This window comes from Pseudorca crassidens, chromosome 7, assembly GCF_039906515.1.
Source record: "Pseudorca crassidens isolate mPseCra1 chromosome 7, mPseCra1.hap1, whole genome shotgun sequence".
Classification (NCBI taxonomy): Eukaryota; Metazoa; Chordata; class Mammalia; order Artiodactyla; family Delphinidae; genus Pseudorca; species Pseudorca crassidens.
Window position 1 is genome coordinate 49547423 of NC_090302.1, and position 25171 is coordinate 49572593.

The 25171-nt window shown below is 37.4% G+C and overlaps 1 protein-coding gene across 14 annotated transcripts in view; it reads right to left on the minus strand.

Moving 5' to 3' along the window:
• CFAP95 (cilia and flagella associated protein 95) overlaps window positions 1–25171 on the minus strand; it is a 192658-nt gene that overhangs the window by 156786 nt on the left and 10701 nt on the right. For 12 of the 14 annotated variants that reach the window (XR_010945003.1, XR_010945002.1, XR_010945001.1 and 9 more), the window contains exon 3: window positions 7776–7945. The exons of the other annotated variants lie outside the window; for them this stretch is intronic. Coding sequence is in view for 8 of the 12 variants with exons in the window: in XM_067744200.1 (XP_067600301.1) it covers window positions 7776–7786 (11 nt within the window). In the remaining 4 variants the exon portion in view is untranslated. The remainder of the gene's footprint in view (window positions 1–7775; window positions 7946–25171) is intronic. 14 annotated transcript variants of the gene reach the window in all.

The following is a 25171-nucleotide window of genomic DNA, read 5'->3' on the forward strand; positions in this document are numbered from 1 at the left end:
TTTTGGAGATTAACCCTTTGTCAGTTGCTTCGTTTGCACGTATTTTCTCCCATTCTGAGGATTGTCTTTTCATCTTGTTTACAGTTTCCTCTGCTGTGCAAAAGCTTTTAAGATTCATTAGGTCCCATTTGTTTATTTTTGTTTTTATTTTCATTACTCTAGGAGGTTGGTCAAAAAAGATCTTACTGCCATTTATGTCAAAGAGTGTTTTTCCTATGTTTTCTTCTAAGGGTTTTATAGTGTCTGGTCTCACATTTAGGTCTTTAATCGATTTTGAGTTTGTTTTTCTGTATGGTGTTAGGCAGTGTTCTAATTTCATTCTTTTACATGTAGCTGTCCAGTTTTCCCAGCACCATTTATTGAAGAGGCTGTCTTTTCTCCATTGTATGTTCCTGCCTCCTTTGTCATAAATTAGGTTATCATATGTGTGTGGGTTTATCTCTGGGCTTTCTATCCTGTTCCATTGATCTATATTTCTGTTTTTGTGCTAGTACCATACTGTCTTGATTCCTGTAGCTTTGTAGTATAGTTTGAAGTTGGGGAGCCTGATTCCTCCAGCTCTGTTTTTCTTTCTCAAGATTGCTTTGGCTATTTGGGATCTTTTGTGTTTCCATACAAATTGTAAAATTTTTTGTTCTAATTCTGTGAAGAATGCCATTGGTAATTTGATAGGGACTGCATTGAATCTGTAGATTGCTTTGGGTAGTATAGTCATTTTCACAATAGTGATTCTTCCAATCCAAGAACATGGTATATTTCTCCATCTGTTTATGTCATCTTTGATTTCTTTCATCAGTGTCTTATAGTTTTCTGAGTACAGGTTTTTACCCCCTTAGGTAGCTTTATTCCAAGGTATTTTATTCTTTTTGTTGTGATGCTAAATGTGATTGCTTCCTTAATTATTCTTTCTGATCTTTCATTGTTAGTGTACAGGAATGCAAGAGATTTCTGTGCATTAATTTTTTATCCTGCTACTTTACCAAATTCATTGATTAGCTCTAGTAGTTTTCTGGTGGCATCTTTAGGATTCTCCATGTATAGTATCATGTCACCTGCAAACAGTGACAGTTTTACTGCTTCTTTTCCAGTTTGGTTTCCTTTTATTTCTTTTTCTTCTCTGATTGCCATGGCTAGGACTTCCTTATTCAACTATGTTGAATAAGAGTGGCAAGAGTGTACATTCTTGTCTTGTTCCTGATCTTAGAGGAAATGCTTTCAGTTTTTCACCATTGAGAATGATGTTGGCTGTGGGTTTTTCATATATGGCCTTTATTATGTTGAGGTAGGTTCCCTCTATGCCCATTTTCTGGACAGTCTTTGTCATAAATGGGTGTTGAATTTTGTCAAAAGCTTTTTCTGCATCTATTGAGATGAAAATATGGTTTTTATTCCTTAATTTGTTAATGTGGTATATCACATTGATTGATTTGCATATATTGAAGAATCCTTGCATCCATGAGATAAATCCCATTTGATCATGGTGTATAATCCTTATAATGTGTTGTTGGATTCCATTTGCTAGTATTTTGTTGAGAATTTTGTACCTATATTCATCAGTGATATTGGCCTGTAATTTTGTTTTTTTGTGATATCTTTGTCTGGTTTTGGTATCAGGGTGATGGTGGCCTCGTAGGACAAATTTGTGATTGTTCCTCCCTCTGCAATTTTTTGAAAGAGTTTGAGAGAACAGGTGTTAGCTCTCCTCTAAATGTTTGATAGAATTTGCCTGAAAAGCCATCTGGTCTTGGACTGTTGTTTGTTGGAAGATTTTTTTTTTTTTAACATCTTTATTGGGGTATAATTGCTTTACAATGGTGTGTTAGTTTCTGCTTTATAACAAAGTGAATCAGTTATATATATACATATGTTCCCATATCTCTTCCCTCTTGTGTCTCCCTCCCTCCCAACCTCCCTATCCCACCCCTCCAGGCGGTCACAAAGCACCGAGCTGATATCCCTGTGCCATGCAGCTACTTCCCACTAGCTATCTACGTTACGTTTGTTAGTGTGTATATGTCCATGACTCTCTCTCGCCCTGTCACAGCTCACCCTTCCCCCTCCCCATATCTGCAAGTCCGTTCTCCAGTAGGTCTGTGTCTTTATTCCTGTCTTACTGTACGTTCTTCATGACATTTTTTTTTCTTCTTAAATTCCATATATATGTGTTAGCATATGGTATTTGTCTTTTTCTTTCTGACTTACTTCACTCTGTATGACAGACTCTAGGTCTATCCACCTCATTACAAATAGCTCAATTTCGTTTCTTTTTATGGCTGAGTAATATTCCATTGTATATATGTGTCACATCTTCTTTATCCATTCATCCGATGATGGACACGTACGTTGTTTCCATCTCCGGGCTATTGTAAATAGAGCTGCAATGAACATTTTGGTACATGACTCTTTTTGAATTTTGCTTTTCTCAGGGTATATGCCCAGTAGTGGGATTGCTGGGTCATATGGTAGTTCTATTTGTAGTTTTTTAAGGAACCTCCATACTGTTCTCCATAGTGGCTGAACCAATTCACATTCCCACCAGCAGTGCAAGAGTGTTCCCTTTTCTCCACACTCTCTCCAGCATTTATTGTTTCTAGATTTTTTGATGATGGCCATTCTGACTGGTGTGAGATGATATCTCATTGTAGTTTTGATTTGCATTTCTCTAATGATTAATGATGTTGAGCATTCTTTCATGTGTTTGTTGGCAGTCTGTATATCTTCTTTGGAGAAATGTCTATTTTGGTCTTCCGCCCATTTTTGGACTGGGTTGTTTGTTTTCTTGTTATAGAGCTGCATGAGCTGCTTGTAAATTTTGGAGATTAATCCTCTGTCAGTTGCTTCATTTGCAAATATTTTCCCCCATTCTGAGGGTTGTCTTTTGGTCTTGTTTATGGTTTCCTTTGTTGGGCAAAAGCTTTGAAGTTTCATTAGGTCCCATTTGTTTATTTTTGTTTTTATTTCCATTTCTCTTGGAGGTGGGACAGAAAGGATCTTGCTGTGATTTATGTCATAGAGTGTTCTGCCTATGTTTTCCTCTAAGAGTTTGATAGTTTCTGGCCTTACATTTAGGTCTTTAATCCATTTTGAGCTTACTTTTGTGTATGGTGTTAGGGAGTGATCTAATCTCATACTTTTACATGTACCTGTCCAGTTTTCCCAGCACCACTTATTGAAGAGGCTGTCCTTTTTCCACTGTACATTCCTGCCACCTTTATCAAAGATAAGGTGTCCATATGTGCGTGGGTTTATCTCTGGGCTTTCTATCCTGTTCCATTGATCTATCTTTCTGTTTTTGTGCCAGTACCATACTGTCTTGATTACTGTAGCTTTGTAGTAGAGTCTGAAGTCAGGGAGCCTGATTCCTTCGGCTCCTTTTTTCGTTCTCAAGATTGCTTTGGCTATTCGGGGTCTTTTGTGTTTCCATACAAATTGCAAAATTTTTTGTTCTAGTTCTGTGAAAAATGTCAGTGGTAGTTTGATAGGGATTACATTGAATCTGTAGATTGCTTTGGGTAGCAGAGTCATTTTCACAATGTTGATTCTTCCAATCCAAGAACATGGTATATCTCTCCATCTATTTGTATCATCTTTAATTTCTTTCATCAGTGTCTTATAATTTTCTGCATACAGGTCTTTTGTCTCCTTAGGTAGGTTTATTCCTAGATATTTTATTCTTTTTGTTGCAATGGTAAATGGGAGTGTTTTCTTGATTTCAATTTCAGATTTTTCATCATTAGTATATAGGAATGCCAGAGATTTCTGTGCATTAATTTTGTATCCTGCCACTTTACCAAATTCATTGATTAGCTCTAGTAGTTTTCTGGTAGCATCTTTAGGATTCTCTATGTATAGTATCAGGTCATCTGCAAACAGTGACAGGTTTACTTCTTCTTTTCTGATTTGAATTCCTTTAATTTACTTTTCTTCTCTGATTGCTGTGGCTAAAACTTCCAAAACTATGTTGAATAAGAGTGGTGAGAGTGGGCAACCTTGTCTTTTTCCTGATCTTAGTGGAAATGCTTTCAGTTTTTCACCATTGAGGATAATGTTGGCTGTGGGCTTGTCATATATGGCCTTTATTATGTTGAGGAAAGTTCCCTCTATGCCTACTTTCTGCAGGGTTTTTATCATAAATGGGTGTTGAATTTTGTCAAAAGCTTTCTCTGCATCTATTGAGATGATCAAATGGTTTTTCTCCTTCAATTTGTTAATATGGTTAATCACATTGATAGATTTGCGTATATTGAAGAATCCTTGCATTCCTGGAATAAACCCCACTTGATCATGGTGTATGATCCTTTTAATGTGCTGTTGGATTCTGTTTGCTAGTATTTTGTTGAGGATTTTTGCATCTATGTTCATCAATGATATTGGCCTGTAGTTTTCTTTCTTTGTGTCATCCTTGTCTGGTTTTGGTATCAAGGTGATGGTGGCCTCGTAGAAGGAATTTGGGAGTGTTCCTCCCTCTGAGAAGGGGGATAGGTGTTAGCTCTTCCCTAAATGTTTGATAGAATTCGCCTGTGAAGCCATCTGGGCCTGGGCTTTTGTTGGTTGGAAGATTTTTAATCACAGTTTCAATTTTAGTGCTTGTGATTGGTCTGTTCATATTTTCTATTTCTTCCTGATTCAGTCTTGGCAGGTTGTGCATTTCTAAGAATTTGTCCATTTCTTCCAGATTGTTCATTTTATTTGCATAGAGTTGCTTGTAGTAATCTCTCATGATCTTTTGTATTTCTGCAGTGTCAGTTGTTACTTCTCCTTTTTCATTTCTAATTCTATTGATGTGGGTCTTCTCCCTTTTTTTCTTGATGAGTCTGGCTAGTGGTTTATCTATTTTGTTTAACTTCTCAAAGAACCAGCTTTTAGTTTTATTGATCTTTGCTATTGTTTCCTTCATTTCTTTTTCATTTATTTCTGATCTGATTTTTATGATTTCTTTCCTTCTGCTAGCTTTGGGGTTTTTTTGTTCTTCTTTCTCTAATTGCTTGAGGTGCAAGGTTAGGTTGTTTATTCGAGATGTTTCCTGCTTCTTAAGGTGGGCTTGTATTGCTATAAACTTCCCCCTTAGAACTGCTTTTGCTGCATCCCATAGGTTTTGGCTCGTTGTGTCTCCATTGTCATTTGTTTCTAGGTATTTTTTTATTTCCTCTTTGATTTCTTCAGTGATCACTTTGTTATTAAGTAGTGTATTGTTTCAATTTCATTACTTGTGATAGGTCTGTTTATATTTTCTAATTCTTCCTGGTTCAGTCTTGGAAAGTTGTACCTTTCCAAGAATTTGTCCATTTCTTCAAGGTTGTCTATTTTATTGGCATATAGTTGCTTGTAGTAGTCTCTTATAATCCTTTGTATTTCTGTGATGTCAGTTGTAATTTCTCCTTTTTCATTTTAATTTTATTGATCTGAGTCCTCTCCCTTTTTTCTTGATGTATCTGGCTAAAGGTTTATCAATTTTGTTTATCTTCTCAAAGACCCAACTTTTTTTGTTTTTGCGGTACGTGGGTCTTTCGCTGTTGTGGCCTCTCCCGTTGCGGAGCACAGGCTCCGGACACACAGGCTCACGGGTCTAGCCATTCTGCAGCACGTGGGATCTTCCCGGACCGGGGCACGAACCCGTGTCCCCTGCATCGGCAGGCAGACTCTCAACCACTGCGCCACCAGGGAAGCCCAGAACCAACTTCTAATTTTATTGATATTTGATATTGTTTTCATTTCTATTTCATTTATTTCTGCTCTGATATTTATGCTTTCTTTCCTTCTACTGACTTTGGGTTTTCTTTGTTCTTCTTTCTCTAGTTGCTTTAGGTGTAAGGTTAGATAGTTTATTTGTGATTTTTCTTGTTTCTTGAGGTGAGATTGAATTGCTATAAACTTCCCTCTTAGAACGCTTTTGCTGTGTCCCATAGGCTTTGGGTTGTTGTGTTTTCATTGTCATTTGTTTCTATTTATTTTTTAATTTCCTCTTTTATTTCTTCAGTGATCTCTTGGTTATCTAGTAGTGCACTGTTTAGCCTCCATGTATTTCTGTTTTTTACAGCTCTTTTTTTTTCCTGTAGTTGATTTCTAATCTCATAGTGTTGTGGTCAGAAAAGATGCTTCATACAATTTCAATTTTCTTAAATTTACTGAGGCTTGATTTCGGACCCAAGATGTGATCTATCCTGGAGAATGTTCCATGTGCATTTGAGAAGAAAGTGTATTCTGTCACTTCCGGGTGGAATGTCCTATAAATACCAACTGAATCTATCTGGTCTATTGTGTCATTTAAAGCTTGTGTTTCTTTATTTATTTTCTGTTTGGATGATCTGTCCATTGGTGTAAGTGGGGTGTTAAAGTCCCCCACTATTATTGTGTTACTGTCGATTCCCCCTTTTATGGTTGTTAGCATTTGCCTTATGTATTGAGGTGTTCCTATGTTGGGTGCTTCAATATTTATAATTGTTATATCTTCTTCTTGGACTGATCCCTTGATCATTACGTAGTGTCCTTCCTTATCTCTTGCAACAGTCTTTATTTTAAAGTCTATTTTATCTGATATGAATATTGCAACTTCAGCTTTCTTTTGACTTCCATTTGCATGGAATATCTTCTTCCATCCCCTCAGTTTCAGTCTGTATGCGTCCCTTGTTCTGAGGTGGGTCTCTTGTAGACAGCGTATAGATGGGTCTTATTTTTGTATCCATTCAGCCAGTCTGTGTATTTTGGTTGGGGCATTTAATCCATTTACATTTAAGGTAATTATTGATGTGTATGTTCCTATTACCATTTTCTTAATTATTTTAGGTTTGTTTTTGTGGGTCTTCTTCTTCCCTTGTGTTTCCTGACTAGAGAAGTTCCTTTAGCATTTGTTGCAAAGGTGCTCTGGTGGCGCTGAATTCTCTTAGCTTTTGTTTGTCTGTAAAGCTTTTGATTTCTCTGTCAAATCTGAATGAGAGCCTTGCTGGGTAGAGTAATGTTGGTTGTAGGTTTTTCCCTTTCATCACTTTAAATAATCATGCCGCTCCCTTCTGGCCTGCAGAGTATTTTAAATGTAATCATATAGCTCATGCTGTGTCATCTCTTCTCATTTAGTGTCTGTTCTATTTAGTTTAAGATGAACTAAATTTCTATTTTTGAGTGAACCTTATCATTATTCTTGAAAAATATGTCATATTTTCTCCCACTGTTGATATGCATGAGGAGAATATTTTGTGTAATAATTAACTGCCTTTTTTTCTTGGCACATTATGAGAATTAATTTGGAAGTAAAATATATTAACGATTACTCTTATTTACCAATTTGAAAGTTTTCTTCAAAACTGTGACACAAAATTTCCTTCCATTATAGTCAGAATGTGGGATAAATGTTTCTTCCAGATGGGTATCATTTCTTATTTTTTATCTAAATGTATAAGGGTCATGGAATAAAGAAGCCTAGAATCTGGGCTCATAGGAAGGGAGAGTAAATGTTATTTGGTACAGCATCATAGTCAAAGTAGAAATGTACTCCTGGCCTCTAAACTACTGCTGAGAATAGTTATCTTACCTCCACATAAGCTCAGAGTCTAGAGCACACAATTCACAAAGGCGGCCCATTCCAATACTGTACAAGTATAATCATAGGTTCCATCTTATGCTGAGCTAATGTGAACCTCCTTGCTTGATGCACCTGTTGCTTCTGCTTCTTGAAAATGGAAGATAAGCCTTATTTCTCTTGAGCACAAGATCCTTTCAGAGATTTGAAGAGTTATAACATGGCTTCTCTTTTCCCAGGTAAACAAAGTAAACAAACTTACCTGTTCTTCATCTTTATTATGGCTGAACCTCTGGATGTACATCACTTTGATCATGATCTCCTTAAAAAAGTGTTCTCAGAATAGAGCACAATATTTTACTCTTACCAGTGCTGAGTACAGTGGAGCTACTGTGTCCCATACATTTGATTCTGTGCTTTTATTAGCACAACCTAAGCAGGAGAGGAAGTAAGTAAGAGAGGATATGAAAAAGGAAAGAAGAGAGAGAGGGAAGGAGGGAGGAAGAAACAGAAAATAGGTGAACTGAAACCAGATCAGGGAGAAATAAACAAATTCAAAATGTAAGTATGTCCCAAGGCGAATCCTAGGATCAGAACTACCATCTGGAGACAAAGCTTTTGGACCTCTGGCAAGGTTGGAAAGCTTATAGCAAGCCTCCTGCATGAAGCCTAGGGCCTTTAAAACAACAATTGAAGGAGTCTATGAAAATACAAATCCTCTCTGAAGCAAACTATCCCCAATTTAGACTCTCAGGATTCCCCCAGATTAAATTCAACAAATGTGAGCTCACAAAAAGTACTGGCAAATATAGAAGGAAATAAGCTAGGGTGAGCAAAAGCAACAAAGAACAGATTTAGGTCCCCTACCACTCCCTAAATCAGATATTCAAATTATTATATGCAGCATGTGAGATAACTCTGAACCAAAATTCTAAAGAAACAAATCTCGGAATCAGAAAACAATTTGATTAAGGGATAAATCACTCTCAAAAATAGAGAAACTTTCAATGTGAACATGGATGCATTAATCAGTAGTTTCCCCCCTCATCATGGAAATCTTATGAAAGCCACAAGTATGTGGAAAACAAAAATTTTAATTTTGTTAAAATTAAGAGAGAGACTACAAAATATACAAAGGCTGCTGAGCCTTTAGGATTCACAAGGTAGTAAGTGCAGAAGGACCTAAGAGCAGTGTGGTAGGCAGAATCCTAAAATCTATGCTCCCCTCCACCCCAACCAAGATTTCCTGCTCTAATCTGGGTACGAATATGATGAATACAATATTACATCTGTGATTATGTTATATTACATGGCAAATGGGATTTTGTAGATGCAATTTAAAGTACTAATCAGTTGATTTTGGGTTAACCAAAAGGGAGATTATCCAGGTGAACTTAATCTAATCACACAAGTCCTTTGAATGCAGAGAGTTTTCTCTGTCCATTGGCAGAAGGGAAGCTCAGAGAGATCTGAAACAGAAGGATTCAAGGCACTGTTGCTAGTTTTGAAGATGGAGGAGCCATTTAAACGATGGGAGAGTGGCCTCTAGGAGCTATAAGAGTGGTCCATATCTGACAGCTAGTAGGAAAATGGACACTCCAGTCCTACAATTGTAGGGAAGTGAGTTCTGTCAACAACCGGAATAAGCTTGGAAGTGATTTCTTTCCCCGATACTCCATAAAGAGCCCAGTCCAGCTGACACCTGATCTTGGCCATGTGAAACCCTCTTTAGGGAACAAGTGAAGTCTGCCCAGACTTCTGACCTATAGAACCGTGAGCTATTATATGAGTGTTGTCTTAAGCCATTAAATTTGTGGTAATTTGTTATGCAGCAAAAGAAAACTAAAAGAAGTGATATTTCAGAAAGTTATACTAAAAAATGCCCAAAGATGATAAGCCACATCTTGATGTACAGAAAGTATCCCTAATGAGCAGCAAGTGGATTGGGAAGGTGAAGTGAATGGTGTCAGATGGCCCTATCAGTCATATGACTGATGACTGACATTAAGTAGAAGAGGGCTGAAAAAAGTCTGCTAGTTTATACTCTCCAATGAGCCTAGTTCTTATAATCTTTGCTAAAAGAGGATATTTTGATTGCTATTTTCATCAATGTAAAATTGTGTCCTTCATTCCATTTTAATTATTTTGACTTTGAATTACACTTGTTTGAGATTAATATTGAAACATCTACTCTGTGGTTATTTGTGTTTTCCTGGTGCATCTCACCTCACTTTTTATTCTTAGTCATCTAGCATCATTTAGGATAGGGTTCATTTATAGATAGAATATAGTTAATCTTTCCTTTTCACAAAGGAAATTTAAACCATTTTCTTTGTTATAACTTATTTTTTGTCTAGTTATATTATCTTTTTTTTTTTCAATATTTTCTTGCTTTCCTTTTATTTCTGTCTACTCTATGGAGTATGCTTTATTTGCTACTATATTTCCCATTGACTTCAAAAGTGAAACTACTGGTTCTTATGAAGCTTTTCCAACATATTATTTTTTTTTTTTTTTTTTTTTTTTTTGCGGTACGCGGGCCTCTCACTGTTGTGGCCTCTCCCGTTGTGGAGCACAGGCTCCAGACGCACAGGCTCGGCGGCCATGGCTCAGGGGCCCAGCCACTCCGCGGCACGTGGGATCTTCCCGGACCCAGGCACAAACCCGTGTCCCCTGCATCGGCAGGCGGACTCTCAACCACTGCGCCACCAGGGAAGGCCCAATGTATTCTTTAACTTGCACTTCTTTATGTTTCAAGATCAGGAATAAAATATCATGCCTTGATAATATATAAGATGACAGTGCTCAGAACAAGGTATGCCGTCATCAAATGCTTATTCGATTAGATTGAGTTGAAATTAGTTTGTTCTTCAATCTCACTTGAAATTACTTGAGACACAGGATTCATACAACATCTCAGACAGCTGGGGGTTGGGGAAGCTTAAGTAATACGGCCTCTGGTAATGCAAGCAGAAGTGTTTCTAAATGAATGGTACGAAAACACTGTCAAAGTTTCATTACTGTTACTACTCATTGTTAGCCACTGAAGCACTATATTTTTAAATGCATGTATAAAAATAAGTTCAGTAATTGACAATTAATCTCTCTTCCTGTTCAAACAAAACCCAAGGGAGAAAGATTGGCTCATTTACTTTTCAGTGTCTTTTGCTTCCTTCCAATCTAAACTCCCATGCCAAGGACGTAGCAGTACCTCTACAATTCCTAGAAAGAGTCTCTGAGCACATGCATGTGGTATCCTGTCCAAGGGCGATTTAGCTGTCAGAATATATCATCAAATCCTTCAGCAAGTTTCCCAACTTATCATTACAGCTCCATGAGTAGCTTTATCAGATGACACAGTCCTAAATCATTTAAACCTGAGAGACAGCAGTGGAGAGCTACTGCAAAGGCTTACACAGTGGTTGCATTAAGATTTGTGGATGAAACATGATGGCCATGAAGGTGTTTTGGGAGAACAACCAGTCATCACTTCTGTTTGCTTTCCATTTCTTGTTCATATTACTTTTCTAATTTCAGGATAAACTTTACAGCTGATCTAAGCGTTTGTTAGCATGACTCCCGGAGGCTTCTGGCAAAGTGACCCCATTCTGGCTCTGCATTGCTAAGTTTAAGAATATACCAGGATTGGGACTTCCCTGGTGCTCCAGAAGTTAAGACTCCACGATCGCAATGCAGGAGGCCCAGGTTCAATCCCTGGTTGGATCCTACATACTGCAACTAAGAGTTCGCATGCTGCAACAAAAGTTCCCGCATGTCACAACTAAAGATCCTGCACATGGCAACGAACATCTTACGTGCCGCAGCTAAGACCTGGCACAGACAAATAAATAAATAAATAAATAAATATTAAAAAAAGAGAGAGAGAGAGCTCTACCCATCACCAGTCCCTCCCATCAAGCCTCTCAGATAGCCTCATCCACCAGAGGGCAGACAGTAGAAGCAAGAAGAACTACAATCTTGCAGCCTGTGGGGAAAAAAAGCCACATTCACAGAAAGATAGATAAGATGAAAAGGCAGAGAGCTATGTACCAGATGAAGGAACAAGATAAAACCCCAGAAAAACAACTAAATGAAGTGGAGGTAGGCAACCTTCCAGAAAAAGAATTCAGAATAATGATAGTGAAGATGATTCAGGACCTCAGAAAAAGAATGGAGGCAAAGATCAAGAAGATGCAAGAAATGTTTAACAAAGACCTAGAAGAATTAAAGAACAAACAAACAGAGATGAACAATACAATTACTGAAATGAAAACTACACTAAAAGGAATCAATAGCAGAATAACTGAGGCAGAAGAATGGATAAGTGACCTGGAAGACAGAATGGTGGAATTCACTGCTGCAGAACAGAATAAAGAAAAAAGAATGTAAAGAAATGAAGACAGCCTAAGAGACCTCTGGGACAACATTAAACGCAACATCATTCGCAATATAGGGGTCCCAGAAGGAGAACAGAGAGAGAAAGGACCCGAGAAAATATTTGAAGAGATTATAGTCAAAAACTTCCCTAACATGGGAAAGGAAATAGCTACCCAAGTCCAGGAAGCGCAGCTACTCCCATATAGGATAAACCCAAGGAGAAACACACCAAGACACATAGTAATCAAATTGGCAAAAATTAAAGGCAAAGAAAAATTATTGAAAGCAGCAAGGGAAAAACGACAAATAACATACAAGGGAACTTCCATAAGGCTAACTAACAGCTGATTTCTCAGCAGAAACTCTACAAGCCAGAAGGGAGTGGCATGATATGCTTAAAGTGATGAAAGGGAAGAACCTACAACCAAGATTACTCTACCCAGCAAGGATCTCATTCAGATTTGATGGAGAAATCAAAAGCTTTACAGACAAGCAAAAGCTAAGAGAATTTAGCACCACCAAACCACCTCTACAACAAATGCTAAAGGAACTTCTCTAAGTGGGAAACACAAGAGAAGAAAATGGCCTACAAAAACAAACCCAAAACAATTAAGAAAATGGTCCTAGGAACATACATATCAATAATTACCTTAAATGTGAATGGACTAAATACTCCAACCAAAAGACACAGATTGGCTGAATGGATACAAAAACAAGACCCATCTATATACCATGTTCGTGGACTGGAAGAATCAGTATTGTGAAAATGATTCTACTACCCAAAGCAATCTACAGATTCAATGCAATCCCTATCAAATTACCAATGGCATTTTTTACGGAACTAGAACAAATCATCTTAAAATTTGTATGGAGACACAAAAGAACCCAAATAGCCAAAACAGTCTTGAAGAAGAAAAATGGAGCTGGAGGAATGAGACTCCCTGACTTCAGACTATACTACAAAGCTACAGTAATCAAGACAATATGGTACTGGCACAAAAACAGAAACATAGACCAATGGAACAAGATAGCAAGCCCAGAGATAATCCCACGCACCTATGGTCAACTAATCTATGACAAAGGAGGCAAGGATATACAATAGAGAAAAGACAGTCTCTACAATAAGTGGTGCTCGAAAACTGGACAGCTACATGTAAAAGAATGAAATTAGAACACTCCCTAACACCATACACAAAAATAAACTCAAAATGGACTTGAGATGTAAATGTAAGACCGGACACTATAAAACTCTTAGAGGAAAACATAGGAAGAACACTCTTTGACATAAATCACAGCGAGATATTTTTTGATCCACCTCCTAGAGTAATGGAAATAAAAACAAAAATAAACAAATGGGACCTAATGAAATGTCAAAGCTTTTGCACGGCAAAGGAAACCATAAACAAGATGAAAAGACAACCCTCAGAATGGGAGAAAATATTTGCAAACAAATCAATGGACAAAGAATTAATCTCCAAAATATATAAACAGTCATGCAACTCAATATTAAAGAAACAAACAACCCAATCCAAAAATGGGCAGAAGCCCTAAATAGACATTTCTCCAAAGAAGACATACAGATGGCCAAGAAGCACATGAAAAGCTGCTCAACACCACTAATTATTAGAGAAATGCAAATCAAAACTGCAATGAGGTATCACCTCACACCAGTTAGAATGGGCATCATCAGAAAATCTATAAACAACAAATGCTGGAAAGGGTGTGGAGAAAAGGCAACCCTCTTGCACTGTTGGTGGGAATGTTAATTGATACAGCCACTATGGAGAACAGTATGGAGGTTCCTTAAAAAACTAAAAAGAGAATTATCATATGATCCAGCAGTCCCACTACTGGGCATTTACCCAGAGAAAACCGTAATTCAAAAAGACACATGCACCCCAATGTTCATTGCAGCACTGTCTACAATAGCCAGGTCACGGAAGCAACCTAGATGCCCATCAGCATACGAATGGATAAAGAAGATGTGGTACATATATACAATGGAATATTACTCAGCGATAAAAAGGAAAGAAATTGAGTCATTTGTTGAGACGTTGATGGATCTAGAGACTGTCATACAGAGTGAAGTAAGTCAGAAAGAGAAAAATATCGTACATTAATGCATGTATGTGGAACCTAGAAAAATGGTACAGATGAATCGGTTTGCAGGGCAGAAGTTGAGACACAGATGTAGAGAACAAATGTATGGACACCAAGGGGGGAAATCCGCTGTGGGGTGGAGATGGTGGTGTGCTGAATTGGGCGATTGGGATTGACATGTATACACTGATGTGTATAAAATTGACGAGTAATAAGAACCTGCAGTATAAAAAACAAAACAAACAAACAAAAAATGATTATACTAGGATCAGGATACAATAGTTTGCATGCACCAAGAGTGATGAATAGGGGCTGTTTAGGCTTAGCTTCACTGTAGTGTACTGTACTGTACCGCCTCCTATAATCATATTGTGTTCTGTATTGAGAGGTTTAATGTAAAAATAACAATGACCAAATCATATATAAAAATAGATCTCTGACCCACAACCTGCAACAACTTGGCCAGGAAATCAACCAGCCCCAGGAAGCCAGCCTGCTATAAGTCAGACTTGCAGGAAGTCAAACTTCTATCTCCAGTGATGGTCCAGGAAGCCAAACAGTAACCCCTGTAACAACTGATCTCAAATGGCCAGGACCTGATTAATAACTGACAGCTTTACTAATATTTGTCCCCAGCCTGCCTACAGCTTCCTCATGCCAACAGCTTCCAATCAGGGCATACACGAAACCTTCTCTTTTTTCCGCTCCTCTGCCTGCCTTTGAGTCTCTGCTAAAACACAAGTGACAGTGGCTGACTCCCTTACTATAGCAAGCTCTGAATAAATAGCCTCTGCTTGCTTTCATTTGGTTAGTCTTCATTTATTTCCACAGTATAAATCTGAGTTTAAAGAGGTGTTCCTGGCTCCAAAGAAGTGGTCCCCAGCACATATCCAGGCAGTCTACTTAGAGAACTGATCCAGTCCTGTGTACTTAAGTCTAAATGCAAAGTGAAAGACTACTAAGAATAATATTACTCTTATTCAGATGTTATTATGTGTAACTATGCACCCAGTGGTGAGGATTTCAGAAGCAGGAACCCCCATCTGTCCTGAAATATGTTGCTGACCTCTGCAATGTGTATCATGATTGTGCTGATTTCCTTTTATGATAATTAAACCCTTCTCGATCTACCCAAGGAGCGTGTATCTGGTCTTTCCACCAGTCTGAGCTTACAAGTAACACTGTCAATACAATGATCATGCACATTCTGCTTCTCAGATTAGATAGGTAGGGCTTGTATATTTTGGAGAGGAATATAAAGATTTTTGTCTTCTGTCCAAGGCTAGAATTTATAGATAACTGCTAATGGTAGTATTTCTTAACCTAGAGCCAGGTACCATTTGGGGAAGAAAGGGCAATAAAGGCAGAGAGAGCAGCACAAGAAAGGTGAGGAGGCAGGAACATATAGAGCAATGTTGTACATCTCAGGAGCCTCCAAAATATGCCATATGGTTTACATCAAACTTCAAATGCAGACTTCCAACTTCTACAAGCTGAGGGAATAGGGGAAGGAAATGCTCTGAAGCAAACTTTGCCATGAGGAGAGTTTTTTTAACACCATTTATTTCTGGGTTTTCTTGCACTAAGAGGACAAGCAACATCTATAGCCAAATATAGAGTTAAAAATTTAACAACTTTCTCTTTTAACTTATGCATTAAATCAAATAATGTACACATGCTGTTTCTCTCTGCTAACTATGCTGATAAGTGCTATATTGTTTGAATAGCTCTTCTTGAGTCACAGGTGCATAGGACCAAGCAGTCAGCAGAAAAACAGTCAGCACATCTTGACTGGAAGCAGACAACCGTAATGGCCAAGAATCACGGAAATATCAAAAGAAGTAGCGCCAGCCCAGAGAAGTCTCAGTCATGTAGTCCTGCCAACCCCACCCTCAAATTTCTCCTTAAATAGACCTACCCTCTTTCAGAGAGCAGGACACTAATTTTCAAGATGTTAGTCTGCTGCCCTCCTCATTTGCTGGCAAATTACTAAATTTCTCTTTCCTTTATCCTCAAAACTTTGTCCTCGTTATTCTCATTCAGCATCAGGGACAGGGACGGAATTTTCAGTTTTATAACCAGGTAGGTGCCACTAAACTCCCAAGACATCCCCATCTGCTGTTCTCCTTCATTCTCACTGCACAAGGATCACCATCACATTTGACTCTAAGTGGGACCGTGACACAGTCCAGATGTTCATTTTCAATCATTTGAGACCTAAATTTGTCAACAAATATTTTCAAAGGGAACATTAGGGAAAACAATTATGTGCTAAATACGAATGTCTACTTCTCTCTTTGCATTGCCAATTCCCTCTCTGGTATTAATCACAGTTGCTAATATTCATGTCATCATCTAATAGAGTTCCCACTTCTGTCAATTTGCAACATATCATTCAAGTAGCAGCAATTTTCTTTTTTTAATCTCAAGATTTTTCTATCCTATATATATGCATCGTAGAAAATAAGAAAGAGAAATGAAAGAAGGAAAGAAATACTGAGGGAAGGAGGGAGGGAGGCAGTTTTTAGTACTGCTTGATTAAATGGCTCAATAAAATCATTCTTCTTCTCTCTACTTTGCCCTCAGGATTACAAGATAGTTGAAGCAGTTCTGGGCTGAACATCCCAGCAAGACCAGAACCAGAAATAAAAATGGATCATATCTCCTTGTGTCTCCTTCCTAAGAAGAGGAACTCTTTCCCAGGAGCCCAATAGCAAACTTCCCTCAGGTCTCACTGGCTGGAAATGGGTGACATGCCCTCTCCTAAACCAGTCGCTGATAAGAAGAATGGGACTACCAGAAAGACTTTATAGCTAAACCTTAAGCCTATCTGGATTCTATCGTAGAGTAAACATAAGGATTCTGTCAGTAAAAAAAAAAAAAAAAAAAAAAGTTGAGGTGGGATGAATCTTGGTAAGAAATCAGTGGTATCTGATAATACAGAGTATTAACATTAAAAAAAGAACTTTGAAAAAATTTTTGATGAAGAGTTATTATTTAAAATTGCATTTATTTGACTACTAGTTTGCTTTAACATTTCCTCATATGTTCTGCTCTCTATTCTATCTTTTTAAACTCCTTTGGGAGGGCACAGCCCTTTTTAGTGGCAGTAAAACAGAAGAGAAAAAAGAAAGGAATCCAATCTGCAGACTGACATCAATATTAAAATCTCAAGGTAGTTTACAAGAGCCATCACGTCAGAAGTCTCTTTATAGTTGCCAAATCCACGAGTTTCATCCAAGCACTGCTGACTGCTCAGTAGAACAGGTGAGGCAATATGAATCCACAAAACATTATTTGCACTAACCATATCTTCATTGGCAGGTTGATGCCAATAGGACTAAGAAGTTTCCCAAGAAGTTTCTTAAGTTTTGCTGACAGCTCAATACTACTCCCTTTTAATTTCCTATTATAACGTGTTCTAGACCTCTCCCAAACTTGTGCCTAGAACTTCCCTAAAAGTAGAACAAGTTAGAGCACACATAGCTTCAACTCCAGTTACCCTTTGGCTTATTTTATTATGGGTTTTCTATTATAATATCATTAACTTAGGGAGTAACTGATGCCACTGATAGTGGAACCCACACAGTATATTCTAATTAGACTATTAGCTCCATTAATTTGAACTCCATTGCAACAATAAATCCTCTGCAATGTCTCCTTATCTTAACCCGTTTTCTGCTAACATTTCCATGTTACTAGTTAAGTACATTTAAATTATAATAATTAAATAATAATACATTTCCTTCTTTTGAAAAGATTTACCTTTTGAACAATAACAACATGTTCATTGGACAGTTATTGGTTTGCTTATCATTTGCTGATTTCTATATGGGCTATTTATATGTTAAGAATATTGACTATATGTCTTTTTCTTATTTTATTTTTGTCTTTCAAACTTGATTAATGTGATTTTATATATATATATATATATATATATATATAATCTATCAATCTTGTTTCTTTATGTTTTCTGACTTGGGTAACATGTTTAGGAAGACTTTCCACTCTGAGATCAGGTATATCCACCTTTCTTTTCAAAGATCTTAAGCCTTCTGATTTTGCAGTAAATGTCAGACTTTATTTATGTGTATAATTATATATTTAGCTAATGAAAACCTTTCAAATACCAACAAGAAAATTACTTGGTGCAATACATTTAAATTGTAATAATAAATGAGGTCTTCCATGCACAGCATTGTCCTATTGATATTGTTCCTTTCTTTCACATTCATTTGCTCTCCCTGGATGACAACATCATCCCTCACAGGTACTGCATCCACACCAATGACCACTAAATCAACATACAAAGGAATTCCCCCAGCCCATGAGAAGTAGGAGAACATTAGAGTTAGGAGGAAAGAACTGAGACTCAGGGGCAAAAGGATTAAAGGAAAGGTGACTCTTGTGGATGGTGAGCTAGCTCTGTCATTCGGAAGCTAGGGGTTAGCTCTGTTTCATTAATCTTCTATTTGTTCTGGCCAAGGTCAAAGTGATTCCAGCCAGTCTGCCACAGCAAAAAAAAAAAAAAAAAAAACTATTTAGAATCAGAAAATAAAGAATTGTGGGGAGGCTGAAGAAGGAAAATATTATTCATGACTTTTTCTCAAAATGTGCATTGGTGGAGAAACCAGCAATCAGGGATCTCATGATAACTAAAGAATACACACCTACTTAACTGCCATAATTACAATTCATGAACTGAAAGGGAGGAAAGAGGTTTTCAAGAGTCTTTTCCCTCTGAGTATATGTCTTAAATATCTATTTTTTACATAAAGTGATTGGTACACTGATAGTATTTAAAAAACTATTCTCTATTCTAAATTAAAACCTGCAAATCAAAATAGAGAGATCAGTTAGGCTTAATTTTCCAGAGATAAATCAATGAAATTCTTCAACTATTCTCACATGGTACTCTGAGGGTTTTTATAGAAATTAATTTAAAAGTCAGAGAATTCAGGATACAGATGTTTGAGGTTGTTTTGTTTTTACTGAATTACTGACTAAACTGATTGGTTTAATATTCCATATGTTCTATGAGGGGAGGCACAGGGGAAACGTTATTGACAATTTAAACTTAAGAAAATAGACACCTCAAAATAGTTGAAAAGGCTGGACTAAGGATACATAGCTAGAAAGGGGCAGAATCAGGACTGGAAAATGAGGTTTTCAGATTCTAATCTTGGTGTTATTTCTACTCTACATTTCTTTTACTATAAAATCCTTATTTTATAGGATTTTTATACTAAGGCAATAATAAATAATCTGACTTTTAGCAATTTTAATGGCTTAGTAATACTGGAGCACTAAGAACTAAGGTTGAGGATATGAGAAGATCAAAGAAGAAATAAGTTGTCATCATACCCTTTCATTTAATCAGTATGGCTTTGAATCAAAGAGAAAAGAGGAAGGACCCTGTAAAAAGCTGGTGTGTGACATTCAAAATTCTAGAGTTAGCTATCCTCGATTTTAAAAAGAAAAAAACTCCCAAACTTCTAACCATTCTCTTAGAGGAAGGCTCAACAGAAGAACATGGGCTCTGTCACAAAGCTGATCTGGGTTCAAGATCTAGCTCTGTCACTAACTCATTATGTACCTTTGGTTAAGCTGATTTTCTAAGCCCTATTTTCCTCATCTAGACAATGGAGAAAAATAAAGCAGTTACGTTATAGGGTTGTTAAGGATTAAATGCAATATATGTAAAGCATTTAACACAGTGCCAGGCACAAGGTAAACACAGTGATGATCCCTTGTTTTGGTTTAGTCACACTAAAGAGTACAGATAGTTCCATGAGGCTGCTCCATGATGGCAGGGGAAAGGCTCAGCTCAAGAACCTGGAATCCCATTCCTTTCTACTTCCTTGATCTTGGATCAGAGAGTAAACCCAGAAGTTTTATCCATGGTGATCACATAATTTGGCGACAGAGGGAAGTCTGACTTAATTTGCTGTTTAATCTTGAATACAGTAATTTCATCTCATTCCTTACCTGTGAATTGAGGATACTGATAAGATCTCAATGAGTTGTTTTGAGGGCTACATAAAATAGAGGGAAAAGAGATGGTATTTTTGCATAAAACATGGGTTATAATTATTTACCTGCAGACATATGAGTGGTATTACTATCAGCAGAGCCTCCTTCTCCTGCTATTACTACAATTTTTCAAGGCTCATTTACCTGACAGCCATCTCCTCTTCCCAGGGCAGTTCTAGGCTTCTTTATTATGACCAAAACAGACTTGTTCATTGGATATAATCACCCGGGATTCTGAAATGCCATGGTGACTCCTGCTTTATGCATTAACCAGACCATTACAGTTACTGAGTAGCAGCACCAGTTCACAATCTGTGAACTCTTAAAGGTTATAAGATTCACTTCTCATCTCTCTCTTCAATCCAAGCACAGAGTCTAACACTGAGAATTAAGTCCAGAAACAGTAGGTTGGTTCAGATTATGGAAGCCTTTTGTATCATAAACAAAAATCTGGATTTTTCTTTGGTGGTTGGTAAAGAGTAGCTGAAAGCTGTGAAGCACAGAAATGACATGGTCATTTTTGTGTATTAGAAAAATCACTTTGGAAGTTGTGTGGAGGTTAGCAGGAGGCTTGGTCTGGAGGTATGACCTGCATAATCAATACCATCAAGAGAAGAGGAAATATGCTAAGAATTCTGCCTAATAAGGAAGGCAAGTATTGAAAAGAATCTTTAAAGTATTTCTATCAATATCCTTAACATTTCAATTTAATAATGTTCAAGTACATAGAGTGGAGGCCAGTGTCATGAAACAAACTTTTCTCTGACATGAGTGATCTTAAAATACACACACACACACACACACACGCACACACGCGCGCACACACACACACACACACACACACACACACACACACAACAATGATGCCTCAAAATGCAACATGGAGCTTTTTAGTTCCAGTCTTTTTCTTGCAGCAGAGTCAATCTAAGTGCTGGTTGAAAACGGGAAAAATCTAGGAATTAAAGAAAACCAGTTTTCCCCATCCAGATAATTCATGGGTTTCCAATATCATATCTACTAGCAAATAGCTATTGAAAATAATGTAAATTGTTTTTGAAACTTTCTCCTCTATGAGTTCTCGAAAGCTTAAAAATATACTAGGCTAGAAAATTACTTCCTAGTGATGTAAGTTCTTGTCTTAAGGTCAAAATATATATAGGAATGAACTGACAGCTTGCTTGTATAACCCCGTGCTAGAATTCAAAAGGACAAATCTGATTTTTAAAAAACCAACTTAATTTTAAAATCTACACTTGGCTGCTAATAATATACAATTAACTCCCTCTTAAAAACAAAGGAATTAAATTGTATGACATTGAGTTTCAATTCTGGTTTATAATTTAAACTGAAAAAGTCTTATTTACATAGTCAAAAAGGTATCAGGGAGCAGTTTAGATTTTTCCAAATATAATTTCTGAAATAAAAGCCTGATTATATTTTGTTTAAACAAGTTACATCTCCATATACTGATTGAGAGTTTCTGATCTTCCAATCAGTGGATACTCAGAAGTTTTCATTTGCACTATTTGAAAAGAAAGTCTTGGTATGCAAAGTAGATTTGCAACTAAACAAGACTATAGGTGAATAGGATAATCTGCTTTAGAAAAGAAGTTTCTTGGGAGCAGGGTCTAGTTTTGGTCATCTTTGTCACCTCTGTGGACATGCCATGCATATAGCAGATACCCAGCAAATGTTTGCTCAACTGAAATACTTCATTAAATAGAATGTTTTGTGTGAAGATGGATGCTGCTAACCATAAATGAACCTTTTTTTTCCTTAAAACATCTTTATTGGGGTATAATTGCTTTACAATGGTGTGTTAGTTTCTGCTTTATAACAAAGTGAATCAGCTATACATATACATACATCCCCATATCTCCTCCCTCTTGCATCTCCCTCCCACCCTCCCTATCCCAGCCCTCTAGGTGGTCACAAAGCACCTAGCTGATCTCCCTGTGATATGCGGCTGCTTCCCACTAGCTATCTGTTTTACATTTGATAGTGTATATATGCCCATGCTACTCTCACTTCCTCCCAGCTTACCCTTCCCCCTCCCCATGTCTTCAAGTCCAATTTCTACATCTGCGTCTTTATTCCTGTCCTGCCCCTAGGTTCTTCAGAACCATTATTGTTTTTTTTTTTTTTTAGATTCCATATATATGTGTTAGCATACAGTATTTGTTTTTCTCTGACTTACTTCACTCTGTATGACAGACTCTAGGTCCATCCACCTCACAGCAAATAACTCAATTTCGTTTCTTTTTATGGCTTAGTAATATTCCATTGTATGTATGTGCCACATCTTCTTTATCCATTCATCTGTCGATGGACACAGGTTGCTTCCATGTCCTGGCTGTTGTAAATAGTGCTGCAATGAACATTGTGGTACATGACACTTTTTGAATTATGGTTTTCTCAGGGTGAACCTCTTTTTATTGCATCAAGTTAAAAGTATTTACTTACTAGTTCTAGTTATTTAAAAAAATCACATTAAAATTCTACAATCTAGGGGCTTCCCTGGTGGCGCGGTGGTTGAGAGTCTGTATGCCGATGCAGGGGAGGCGGGTTCGTGCCCCGGTCTGGGAAGATCCCACATGCCGCGGAGCGGCTGGGCCCGTGAGCCATGGCCGCTGAGCCTGTGCGTCCGGAGCCTGTGCTCCGCAATGGGAGAGGCCACAACAGTGAGAGGCCCGCGTACCACACAAAAAAAAAAAATTCTATAATTTAGGTTTATCACTAGTCAGACTGACTCTCCTTAGATAATTATTTCTTTAAGTTTTAAAGAAGAGTATAAAATAAATTTCTAAAATGGATTCACTCATTTTTCTTGAAAGAAAAAAGCATTTATGAAAAAACACTTTTCTTGTTGAAATAAAAGAGAACTGTCAGCTCTGTTAGAGCCAGTAATAAAGAGCCAATCCTTTCTAGATGTTGGTATTGAGTTGGCACTGTTTCATGGACTTACCTAAGGATTTTAACAATGAAAAAAGTGATTAAAAGATAGCTTATATTAGTTGGTTCTATTATTGAAGTATGGTCTGTTGGCTCAAATGTATGTCATCAATGGCAATGAAAAACCTAATTCACTCTGACACAGTTATAAATGGATGTGGACTTTTGTGGGCCCTGAAGTACAATATGATTAGACCTGCTCTTGGTCAAAATTAAATCTTATCAAAAAATTGGGGGGAAAATATAAAATCATTTTAACTGAAATACATTTTTTATATTTTATTTGAAATTTTGTATAAAGAACATATTCATTAGCACAGGATTAAATTTGCTCAAGTAACACATAAAGTCATTTTGGCTAGAGTTTATGAAATACAGGAAGGTTTTCAAGCAAATAATATTCATAAGACTGTATGACTTTGTTAGCATTCATTAAGACTGCTTTTATGCATTAAAAAAGTGGCTGTAAGCCAGCTTTCCATCTTACATTAAAAATATAAGATACACATGAATACAACAGCTTATGTATTTAATTCAAAATTCATTTCCTTGCTGTCAAGTGGCAAAAGAAATGGAAGGAAAATTTTTGAAAAGTTATACTATGTTCAATATTTGTAATTCCTGTTCATTATGACTAAACTATAGAAACTATAAATTTTTTCCAGTAAACTGTTATCCAGTTTTAACTGTTTAAACTGTTATTAGTTTTCTGTCTGTTCCTTTTATCTTTCATTCTTTTGACAACCACGTTAACAGCATTTACATGATGCCATTTTTACCAGTCCACGATGTGACAGCTAAGCCTCACTACATTCTTCATAACACTAAGAAATCACAATTGCATAATGCAATTTAAACATGGTGAAAATGTAGGCTTTTCTAAAAGAGAAAATAGAAAGGTAAGAATGTCCTTGTAAGTCTATCTTATAATAAATTTCATGTGAATTAGCTTCCTATAAAATAAACAAATTTAAGTGAATAATGAAACAAAATGTAATTTAAAATATCTGACAATACTGCATGTATTGATGGTAATTTTTGCCATTCAGTCTAAAATGGAATAACGGAATAAGAACCTCAGAATTCTACATTACAATTTTCCTTACAATGAGGCATTTTAACTTTAATAAAATACTTCAACACATGTTAAGAATAAAAGTCAACTAACATTCCTTCTTATAATACCTCATTAATAGCTAATAAATGGTTAGTCCAGTTAAAAACTCTACAGTTGCTAAATCATTGCTTTTATTTATTAAATTATAAAGCAAAGAAACATTATCTCTATTAATTTATTGCCCAAGATTTTTGCATGATCCCATGTTAAGAATGAAACATCTTGGGGGAGTGACCAAGGTGGTGGAGTAGGAAGACCCTGAGCTCATCTCCTCTCACAGGCACACCAAAATTGCAACTATTTACCGAGCAATTATCCATGAGAGGGACCTGAAAACCATCAGAAAAGATTTCTCAAGAATATAAAGAAGATCTCTCTAAGAATATAAAGAAGGAACCACATGAAATGGGTAGGAGGGGCAAAGACATGGTATAATCAAGACCCAGACGCCCCAGGTGAGCAACCCGTAAATGTGAGAATAATTACAATTGCAGAGGTTCTCCCCAAGGAGTGAGGGGTCTGAGCCCTACATCAGGAGCTCCCCAGACCCAAGGTCCTACATAGCAAGATGAGCCCCCAGAACATTTGGCTTTGAAGGCCGGTGAGGCTTGATTTGGGGAGAGCCAGAAGACTATGAGAAATAGACTCCACTCTTTTTTTTTTTTTTTTTTGCGGTAAGCGGGCCTCTCACTGTTGTGGCCTCTCCCGTTGCGGAGCACAGGCTCCGGAAGCGCAGGCTCAGCGGCCATGGCTCACGGGCCCAGCTGCTCTGCGGCATGTGGGATCTTCCCGGACCGGGGCACGAATCCGTGTCCCCTGCATCGGCAGGCGGACTCTCAACCACCGCGCCACCAGGGAAGCCCTAGACTCCACTCTTAAAGGGCACACACAAATCTCACATGCTTCAAGACCAAGGGCATAAGCAGTAATTTGAAGGCAGCCTGGGTCAGACCCACTTCTTGATCTTGGAGAGCCTCTGGGAGAGGAAGAAGGCAGCTGAAACTCACTCTAGGGACATGGATGCTGGCAGCAGCCATTTTTAGGGAGCTCATCCCACCACAAGTACACTGGTGCTGGTA